This window comes from Thermoascus crustaceus, assembly GCF_041956765.1.
Source record: "Thermoascus crustaceus strain CBS 181.67 unplaced genomic scaffold VTN00scaffold_1, whole genome shotgun sequence".
In the NCBI taxonomy this organism is placed as follows: domain Eukaryota; kingdom Fungi; phylum Ascomycota; class Eurotiomycetes; order Eurotiales; family Thermoascaceae; genus Thermoascus; species Thermoascus crustaceus.
This window is the reverse complement of record NW_027192527.1, coordinates 4,278,555-4,289,387: the sequence shown is the minus strand read 5'-3', so window position 1 is coordinate 4,289,387 and position 10,833 is coordinate 4,278,555. Positions and strand designations below refer to the sequence as shown.

General features: G+C 46.9%; 3 protein-coding genes across 3 annotated transcripts; 1 reads left to right on the top strand and 2 right to left on the bottom strand.

Moving 5' to 3' along the window:
- Positions 1–2,414: 2,414 nt before the first annotated feature.
- On the top strand, positions 2,415–3,919 carry VTN00DRAFT_1537 (uncharacterized protein; the record flags this gene model as incomplete). Its single annotated transcript, XM_069427655.1, has 10 exons — positions 2,415–2,477; positions 2,540–2,574; positions 2,623–2,708; positions 2,756–2,920; positions 2,979–3,001; positions 3,065–3,102; positions 3,158–3,298; positions 3,350–3,599; positions 3,668–3,834; positions 3,889–3,919. 10 exons carry the CDS (start codon positions 2,415–2,417, stop codon positions 3,917–3,919), a joined length of 999 nt encoding a protein of 332 aa, XP_069292239.1.
- Positions 3,920–4,870: 951 nt separating this feature from the next.
- VTN00DRAFT_1536 (uncharacterized protein) lies at positions 4,871–7,458 on the bottom strand (the record flags this gene model as incomplete). The annotated part of the gene is made up of 6 exons (XM_069427654.1): positions 4,871–4,969; positions 5,023–5,300; positions 5,976–6,115; positions 6,174–6,211; positions 6,592–6,982; positions 7,049–7,458. 6 exons carry the CDS (start codon positions 7,456–7,458, stop codon positions 4,871–4,873), a joined length of 1,356 nt encoding a protein of 451 aa, XP_069292238.1.
- Positions 7,459–8,725: 1,267 nt separating this feature from the next.
- On the bottom strand, positions 8,726–10,795 carry VTN00DRAFT_1535 (uncharacterized protein; the record flags this gene model as incomplete). The annotated part of the gene is made up of 3 exons (XM_069427653.1): positions 8,726–9,058; positions 9,127–10,680; positions 10,736–10,795. The coding sequence occupies 3 exons, from the start codon at positions 10,793–10,795 to the stop codon at positions 8,726–8,728; spliced, it is 1,947 nt and encodes a 648-aa protein (XP_069292237.1).
- Positions 10,796–10,833: the final 38 nt, after the last annotated feature.

The window sequence follows — 10,833 nt, the reverse complement described above, 5'->3', positions numbered from 1 at the left end:
GGGAGGTCTAGATCACATTCAGCAGCTTGATATGCAAGTTGAGAAGCAGGTTAAGGAGCAAGCATCTAGGCCTCGCAAGCGAGCTCCACAACGCTGCAGTGGTTGCGGGACTGTTGGACATACAATATGGAATTGTCCTAATAAATAGCTTCCTATTCTACTACTAGATAATCTAATTTAATGGCGTTGGTGGTTGAACAGCTTCAAGAACGTGGTAGGGTGCGGCGAAAATCCGCGGTTCGGTCGTATTCGCGGTTCGGCCGTGGATTACGTTAGCAGAAACAATGTATGTAGTTTTACTCTCTATTTGAATACCCATGCAGAACGATTGACATGACAAGCGCAAGCCCATCGTACATGATAAACATTCCGGCTCGCTTTAACTTCTTTCGAATCGAAATCGGACAGAAGTAAAAATCTGTACAACTCACGTTATTTTTATATGATCTAATCTAATCTGATTTGATCTACACAGTTCAATCCAGTCCAACGTGCCGTGCGTGCTGACAGTAGATCGAGCGAGCGATCGATCGATCGATCTGCTTAAATTAGGGAGCTCTCTCGTATGACGGAGTACGATCAAAGAGGATATTTTGCCTGTCCTTGTTGCTAGCATCCTGGAGACGCACAGGGAACCCTGTCAGAGGGTAATATTTTCTCCGTCAAGATACCTACCTACCTCTAGGTAGGTACTATACTAGCTTCGGGGGCTTCAACTCTGACGCTTGTCATGGTCCACCTAACCAACTGCATTGCCAAGAATAAGCAAGCATTCTGATTCTGAGGCGCACAAGTATCGCATGCTGCTGATTTGTTGTGCTTGTCGCGGCGGCTAGTCGTTTGTGCGACCCGCCGCAGGACGAAGGTCGGGGGGGGGGGGGCATGGAGCAGGGGTTGAGTGCACTCGAAGAGCGCTGTTTCTCGGGCAGACCCATCGAGAACGCCCTGTCTCTGTCTTTCCGCCGCAGAATCGAGGTCACGGTTGGCCTCACCTACCTCATACAATCCCCGCTCAACGGCGGGGAAGCCTTGGAACAAGTATCCGCAGAATACCGCCTAAAAAGATGCTTAGACCGACTCTAGCCGTTCGAGATTTGTCCTATGCGTCATCCCTTGCACTTAGGCTGGCTGCGCCGCCTCAAAATCGAAGCGAAAAGACGCTGTCCATGACACTTCTGTGCTCCTAAGGCACGCGAAACTGAGCCGTCGTATGTTTATCAATCGTCTTTAAGAACAGTACTTTTCACTGAAACGGTACCTAGTCTAGGTAATCCGCTGTTGATCCCTAGTATGATTAGCAGCAATTGCGCAGAGCACATTGTTCTACTCGAGGAAGGCTTGCCGGTACAAGAGGCGAGGCTGGAGCCAAGTCAGGAGCTGCGTTAGGCGCTGGGCCGGACATACACTAGGTTGCCATATCTTTCGGCACCCCCACCCCTTGTTCAAGCAACTTAGCTTGCTGCTTTTGCTATATTGCGATCTGGGCTGGGTCTGTCGAGGGTCTGTGGCCTATCATAGTGTCCAGGTACCCCCAGTGGCTTCAAAGTTGGCTATAGAATGGCAATCCACCAAGACAGCAGGTAGCAGCGGAGGGAGTGACAAAAGATATGGCACAGTACTGTAGTGCGGTGGTTAGGTACACGAGGATGCGATCCATTGTTTGCTTCTTGGATATGGTTCCTTCGTCTGATCACCACTAGCAGGGAATTTCCCCTTCTCGGCTTCACCATCGGTTTTAAACCATCTCAAGTTTTGACTAGTATAATATGCTTGTTATTACCGCTGGTCTTTACAGCAGGGGTGTTTCCTTGTGTACCACGGCCTCCTTGCCAAAGCTGCATAAAACCTGACTCGAAAACAGAACCCCGCCCTGCTCATGTTTGCTCCCACTGATCTGATATAATCCCCAGCATCTACGGCATCTACTAGTCTTTCCGTGATCAGGAATATCGCATTGCAACATCTTGTTTAGCCTTTCTCGATCTGTCTTTATAATGCATCATGTCTCTCCGACCTAACCGATTCCTGCACCAAAGCTACACCATAACGTCTCAGGGCCTAGACGGCTGTTTAGCCTCTATCGACAGGCAGCACAGCACTTACATGACATATGCAGGCTTGTCCCTAATACTGAACATTGGTGGCCAGTGTATTAGCGCCGACTTCGGAAGCATGTGTATTGTTCCGCGCCCATTATAGTTGTTGGTTCCTGTAGTTAAATAATCAACTGCCCATGTCGCTTCATGCTTGCTCCGAGTAGTACGACCTTTTTTATTGTGTCCATCTCTAACCAGTTAATTCTCATCTAGCCCGCACCTCATCTGGTTTATGTGCATACAGACCTTGGATAATCCAGCTTGAGGGAAGCCTATTCTGCGTCTGTTCGAATTTTCGCTTTCAAGGAAGGCCTTGTTATGGCTGAATCCGGCATTACTACAAGCCAGAATGCCGCACCTCCTATTGTAGTTGACACTGAGGTTCGCGAAATCTAATGTCTCCTTTCTCTGATATCCATCATGGCTTCTAACCGCTCTTCTAGTCTACCGAAAATGACTCTTCTTATGGAGATGAAATGTCAGAAAAGCTCTACTCTTAGACTGTCAGACGGCTGATACATGTCAGTTCAAATTACACTGCTTCTCTCACATCATCAGTCCTTCACTATCGGCAGGAGAACGGCAGAAGTTACCATGCATACTGCGATGGCCGTAGGTTTTATTACACTTGAAATTATATTCGCTGATTGGAAACAAAGGCTACCTGATTCCGAACGACGAAGAAGAAAAGGATAGGTTGGATATGATACACGAGATGATGATGACAATGACGGGACGGAAACTATTCCTTGCTCCGATTGGCGAATCACCGCAGCGTGTCATTGACCTGGGCACGGGGACTGGAATTTGGGCAATTGAATTTGGTGAGAACCACCTGGGACATCTATTTCAACACGTTCCTGACGGCCAATAAAATTACAGCCGATGAGTTTCCTGCCGCAGAGGTAAAAAGCTTTCAAAAACTGCTGGATGCTATTTGCATGAATTCAACTGAAACTCTTGTTTAGGTCATTGGCAATGACCTAAGTCCCATTCAGCCAACTCAGTGGGTGAACCGAACACTTTTCCGCTGGAAAAAGGCTCTAAGAGATGATATATAGGGTACCTCCAAATCTGAGATTCATCGTCGATGATTTCGAAGATGAGTGGCTATACGAAAATCAAAAGTTTGACTTCATTCATGCTCGGTTTCTCACATGCTCTGTCAGGGACTATGGCAGGCTCCTGGAGCAATGTTACAAGTTAAGTTTCTCTAATCAAATCTGTTATTATATTCTTATTGACTGGATTAGACACGCCGCTCCTGGAGGGTGGGTCGAATTTCAGGACTGGGATGCAAGGGTGTATTCAGAAGATGGGACAATAAAGAATACGTCCATAGAGCAATACTATGACACAATCATCCATGCATTTGAAAAAGCAGGTTACGTTGCATGTCCAGGACCACGACTAGAAGAGTGGTTTCGTAAAGCCGGCTTCGTTGACATTCATGTTGTGAAATATCAAATCCCCATGGGGACCTGGCCGAAAGATAGGCATTTGGTATGTTTCTCTTCTTATTAATATCAATAAAAGTACCAGTCTTCCAGTTTACTAACAGTCGATCATAGAAAATACTGGGGACTTGGAATCTGATGGAGGCTGAAACCGGGTTTCAGGCGGCTGCCATGGCGGTCTTGACAAGATACGAAGGGTGGACTGAGGATGAGGTGAACATCCTTGTGGCCAAGACCAAGAATGACGCTAGGAACCGTGACATCCATGCATTCTTTTACTTGTAAGTAAGAATATGGGTCCTTGCTTGTGTGGGCATGAGATTAACCCATCTCAGTTACGTCGTCTATGGTCGGAAACCGGAATGATCTCAGATGATACGAGCCTGTATCGATATCCCCTGGGCAGATCTAACATGAATGTCTATTTTCGGTCGTCGAATCTTCCTAAGAGTCTATGTCAATTTTGCGGTTATTGTGTCTCACTTCATCTTGCGCTCAAATTTATTCCTTTGTCTATAAAGGCTAGAGATATCTTGGCCATCCTTTTCAGTAATATCTATGGGAAATATAATGTTCTCTTGATGTCGAAGCTTTCCATACCACATCGAACCAAGCTTCTTGAAGAGCCCTACATATGCCTTTTGGAATTTTGAGGTGCGATTGAACACCATGATACTTGAAGATCTCCGATAGCCAGAAAAGGCAATAAGTATTGCTAGGATTACTGGTTTTTGTTTTAAGAAATGACTCAAACAGAATTTGCCAATCGAACCCGTTAATCAATACTTAAATCTCAGAGCTAGCTATTACACGGGGGGTAATGAATGCATAAGAAATCATTCTAGCAATGAGAAGGGCAAACACGGCCTTAGTAAGACCGGAATGTAAAATCAAAAAGCTCCCAAGGGTGACTTAATGTCACATCGGGCCGCTGAGTCCCTAACAGTTTGTGAACTGAGGGGCGATTTGGAGTGATCAGAAAACTTCCCTTTCGCCCTCTAATGGTGCCCTGGTACTGACCTGTTGCGTCAGGTGAGGCAGGCCGGATTATCTGAGAAAGTAGGGGACGTGTAAACTATGACAAACTATTGTGGGACTGGAGCAGCTTGACTACTTCCTCATGTCCATTCTTCTCTTTTGCAGCTGATAGTGGTGTGCGTCCCCTGGAATCCTTGGAATTTGGGTCAACACGCCCAGTGGAAAGGAGTAGTTTGACTACTGCTTCATGTCCAAACAGTGCCGCATAGGATAGAGGTGTCTGTCCATAAGAATCCTTGGGGTCTGGGTCAACACGACCAGTAGCAAGCAGTATCTCAATTACTTCCTCGTTCCCAGGATTGCTGCCTGTAATAGCGGTATGCGTTTCTCATGAAGATCCTTAGAATCCGGATCGACGCGGCCCGTGGCAAGCAGCAGCTTGACTACCGCGTCATGTCCACCAAAGGCTGCGTATGCCAGGGGTGTATTACCTTCAAATCTTTCGAGTCCGGGTCGACATGCTCAATGGCCAGCAGTAGCTTAACGACTGCTTCATGGCCCTTCTCGGCTGCCAGAGAGAGTGGTGTCTGTCCATTATAAGCCTTGGACTCTGGGTTAACCTTGTCTGTAGCAAGCAAAACCCTGGCGACCTCCTCAGGCCCATATATTGCCGCTACTGAAAGTGGCGTCCCTTTTAAGCTCCAGGAGTTTGGGTCAACACCATCTGTGGAGACCAGCAACTTGACCACCGCCTCGCGCCCGTGCTTTGCTGCTCATGCTAGTGGTGTCTCCAAGCTGGAATCTTTAAGATCTGGACCATTCACATTTTTGAGTAGCAATGCTATCGTCTCCCTTAATCCAAAGTATGCTGCAAGGTGTACTCCTGACATCTTTCTTGGCGCCACTCCTCGAAAAAGCAGGCCTGTATGCATTTGGATATCGATAATTGCCTCTACAGAGGCAGAAATCTTATCCTCGTTCTCTAGAAAATGCATAATAAGCCGATCTTCTTCTATGGAAGCTGCATGAGCATAAAATCCCCGGTTCTGTGCTGCGTAGTCATGAAGGATATTTGACAGTAATCGCTCCTCAGACTGGTCCTCTGTCTCGCGGCCAGTTTCAAAGAAATCAAATGAAAGATATGTAGCACATATCCTTGCAGTATCAGCCTCAGCATTAGGGAACCAAGAAGTCCAACTCCGTTCGAAGTATTCCTGGGTTGTATAGTGGACTAAGCGGATGATATCACTATTTTTATCAACAGTGACCAAGCCACCACACACAGAGACCATGTCTTCAATGTCTGGGAGATTTTCTTTGTCAAGTTCATGCTCACCTATCTCCACGGCAAGAGCATGTTGAAATTCAAAGGTGGTCAGATGTCTCCTGGCGCAAGTGATTCATGATAAAACCTTTGCAAGCTCCTATGAATCCGGAACTTGACCTTGGATTCTCTCCATGGCCTGTGCATACGCATGATAATACGCTGCACTACCTGTTGGAAGTCTTTTCAAAGCATCTCGGACTGCCTTGGGTGATTTCTTGCCGATCAGTGAATGTAGATGGAGCTGTGCAAGGAGAAACCTGACCAGATATTAGCTCACCTGCTTGCTTGAATCAAAAAAAATCTCCAAGACCATACAGTCCATCAACTGCCTTTATGAGTTCGGTCTTGATCTCCTGCAGTTCAGAATTGCGCAAGACAAACGACGGCAGTTCTGACAGATGACCGTCCAAAAATATTTTTCCACATCCTCATCATCAGCACGGATCTCTCATGTCGGACTGCGTTCGAATTTCTTCATAATCTCTGGGGTAAACCGTGATGTCGCAAAGAGGCTTGCTCCAGTCCTGCTCTGGAGTCCAAAGATCTCTGAAAGAAACTTTCCTTGGCATTGGCATTTGTTCAGCGCATCAATGATGATGAAAAACCTGGAATAGTCGGTAATAACAGATTGTATCGCTCTTTGGATTTCCTCGAGTGATGGCTGGGATTGTCTGCTTTTGTGGTTCCCATACAGGTTCTTGACACTTTCAGACACGAAAGGCTGTCTCTGTACCAGTTGTTTCAGAACACTTGCCAGTAGATCCTCAAGCGTTTGCTCATGTCGCTGTCTGAAGTTGCAATAGAGATATGCGATACCCACAGTAGCGTCATCTTGGAATGTTTTCCAAAGGTAGTCGACGACAATGGACGTGAGTATTGTTTTCCCTGCTCCTGGGATACCCGGACAGAATAGTGTCCGCTTGCTTTGATCATTGAGCCATTTCTGGAATGCTTCTGACTTTAGAAGCCACTGCCCAGTGCCTTTCTGTCGCCTGCTAATGAGGCCATTGTGGTGACGAGCATAGTTGACTGGTGTAAGCCAATCAGCGATGGCTTGACGCTCTCGGTCGTCTTGATACTGGTTTAGGTGATAAACAGCAGCTTTTGTAGCAAAGGACACGGAGCTACAGTATATTGCTTGAGTTGGTGATCGTTTAAGTGGAGAGACGGAGGGAGAGTGGAATCCTTACCTAGTTATCTGCCCAAGAAAAGGGTTGAAAAGTCCAATATTCGACGTGATCCGGCTTCGAAACTCATCGATGTCCTTTGGGTCCCACTTTAACCTCTTCCAGATTCGTCTGGACTTCCCGCTTAAGGTCTTAGAGCTAGAGTCCAGTTCCATGTACTTGTCCAGCTCTTTATCCAACTGTTCGAGGACATGACGGCATCCTTTTGCTATACCATCCAGTTCAGCCTTTTGCTCACTGGTGAGGTCACGCTGAGTGAGGACGTCCTCGATATCTCGAAGAACAGTAGAAAGGCTCTTTATCTCATCAGAGATGCCTTTGAATTGCCTAGGAGCATCGACAAATTGCTTCCGAATCTTGTTTGCATGCTGGAAAACAGTAATGAAGTCGCCCACGCTGCATCCGAAGCTCATCGTGATCTGGATGTTGCTTCATTAAATTAGATGGCAGGTCGTTTCAACTCTGTAGGGCTCACGAAGTTGATCAGGAAAGAATCTGGTGGCGGTCCCCAGTACTTTATGAGTACCTAGGTACTTGATAGAAAGGTCAGGCTCTGCATGTAATCTGAAGTGGAAGCAAGGACCTAAAAAGAGAGAAGAGGGCTTCGTGCGGGAACCTCAGGACGAGGATGACCAGAAGAGGCAACGAGGTCGCCGGGCTGCGACATACTAGGTAAGTATCTAAACGGCCGCAGAAAATCAGCCTATAAACCATAGATTTAACATGTTAATAAAGAGCAGATGACATAAAGAGAGCAAATATCCCTTTTAGCGGATTATGAAGGAATTTGCATCGTACACGCTGGTATATGCACTATTCCAACGGCAGACCGTTAATCGTGTTCGCTACCCCCTTTCATTATGGGGATACTGTCGCTATCCGTAGCTTTCTTGTTTTTCATCATCGTGGCACACGGATAAAGAAAAAGGAATCATGTGAATGGATACCCCCCTGAGACATCTTATGTTGTCATGGGGGCTTCCCAAAGTTCTTAATAAACCACATCTGAGTACCTGATTAGTATACATGACAGTCATTATTCCATATTGTTCTACTCTATAGGCTTGTACATACAGAACACTGCTTTGTCAAAACTTTCTTTAGTACCATGAGGCCTCGTCCAAGTAACCTGCCTCGTCGCCTTTACTAAACCAATTGCGCTGTCTCGCTTAGCGATTCGGAGTATCTCATATCGCCCATTACATGATCTCATGCGATTTCTTTGTTCTCCTTTATCCTCAAGGTCACTTGTTTCAACCTCTAGTTCAGGGTCACTTGACTTAATTAGACCTCTGGATTACCAAGATTGCTGAGCTAGATCACAACGTCTAATGAGCCAGCTGATCCTGTGATTTAATTGGATGATTCATGTGAGCAAGATGGGTGATCTATAACTTGGATAGGATTATATAACATGGCCTAATTATGCATTCTTTTCCTTCGTCTAGTGCTTGTTTTTTCTCGCTTAAGAGAGGATAGGCAGAGGCGTTCGCCTGGAAGATGATAGAAGAAATGGTAAAATTGTTTAAATACAACTTTTTATATAGCTAGATCATAAAAGAGAAAAGCAATTCCGTCAATAGTGTCTCCTGAATCATGTTTCAATTCTTGTCGTAGCTCGTAGAACTTTCGTCCCTTTTCGTATCCATCCATCCATTCAAACTCATTTGCAAACATTTCTTACAATGCGGAAAGCACACCTCCCGCTTCAGCAAACCTCTTCTGATATTCCTTGAGACTAGCCCACTGCCGTAGCTCTTCTTCTTCGCGGTGGTGATCGCTCACGTAGCTCATCGCCTTGTCTCCCGTGTCGGGAGCGACCCCAGGACTGCCTGCAGTCCCGGGCCCAAGGCGCTCAAGGCGCATCAAAGTGTCGATAAACGCGGAAAGATAGGATTCCGCCTCCTGCTTGGTGAGGGGATGTGGACTTGATATGGTAGTGTCGGGCGTTCCAGGGGCTGGCTCATGCGGAAGATTGAGCAGGGTGGATGCAACTTGGCGGACTTTGTGGGTCTGACATCGGGAGTATGAGATCCAGAAGAATAGAAAGTATAAACGGAACAGGAGAGGTAATAACTTACGAAGCTAGCACCGTTTGGTTCCATGTTGACCTCATTGACTGTTGTCAGTAGGGCGAAGAGGTCCTTGATGACCAGGCCACGCTCCTCGGCCATCATCCTACCTATAGGATCTGTTTGTGCATGTATCTCTTCCGGGGTCATAGTTGGCCCACCGTATTCCGACTTCACTGGAGTAGAAGTGCCTGAGGACTGTTTCTCAGACGACCTCTGAATCACCTTGTACGCCTCGTATAAGCTCCAATACTTCTCGACAAGATACGACCTCGTGCTTAACTGGCTAGCAATCATGTTCGCTTTCTGAATCTCGTACTGCACTGTACGATCCTCCCTTGGGTTCTGGTCATCGGTTGCGTGGAAATTCTCGAATCCGTGTCCATCAGGACCGCTAGAAGGCGTGCCAGCCTGCTGTAGTGCCAGCTCTGGCGGGACATTTGCAAGGGCACTTTTAGCATTCTGCAAGCATTCCCAGATGACCTTTCTCTGACGTTCCCAGTCGAACACCTCATCACTTCCAAAAGCCATCTCCAAGGCTGATAACGAATTATACGAGTTCATGACTCGTACATTTGCATTAAAACCCGTGAGCTTAGGTACAACTCCAGCAGGCTGCGGTTCAACATGCGTAGAGAAGATATATTCATCGTCGACCTCAAGGGGCAGCGGTGGGTAGCGTTCCGTTGGGGACTCTGGAGGAATGTATACCCGTCCGTCAGTCGACCCCAGCTGTTGCAATGTCTGATAGCTAACAAAGCAAATGTAAAATAGACGTCGTCCTAGCTCCTGTTCAATGATGTCGACATGATCGTCAGAGATGCCGCTAAATGGCTCCTGCGATTGCGATGATGAAGAAGCTGGACTCAACGACGGTATCAGGAGCGGCCGCCTGAATAAGTCGTAGACTCGTAGTATTGTAGTACACTCTCCGAAATATATTCGGCACCGGCGCATGTCGTATACATATCCTGCACAGAGGCCTAGTAAATAGCTGATAGCTGCATCGTAGACAGTCGCACGTTTGTCCAGGTATCCAAGACCTCGAGCCTGGATGGCAACGTCGTGGCACCTCCTGACTAATGTGATTGAATTCGGAAACTCCTTCTTTTCGGCCTCCGTTTTTAGACGAAGCTTTGGCCTTCGCGGGAAAGAGGCAACCAAGGCTCCAATCATGGAGGCCAGGAGTGCCAAGAATGTTCTATTGGTGGTATCTTCTCTTTTCTCGAATGCATTTCGAAAAGTAGGTTCATGAGGAATGGGAATCAAAGGATGTATATAGGTAAAGTAATCATCAACCAGGAGTCGTAACGTCTGCAGAGAACATATGGATTCTCCAGAAATTGTTCGCGGCGCAGGCTGGACGCCAATGGAAGACACCGCTTTTGCATCGGACACCTGTTCCGATGCGTTTAACGAGCTAGCAGCAGAAGTCCCAAGTTTCTGTTTCTTGAGTGCCTCTGCGTGTCGGTTAGGTGGACCACGACGTCTACTTGGTCTTTCGTATGTGCAGGGTATATCCAAGCTCGCACATGATCGGCAGGGTGGTCCGCTTTCATCGCACTACAGTTACTGATATTAGAGCACCATCATGTGGCCTAAATAGAGATAATAATACCTTGACCTTCCGGATGCTGCAGGCATCACACGCCTTCCGCAGCCTCGTTTTGCCGTCCATTGGTGGACGAGGTGGACTAGGGTCATTGTGCTTTAGGT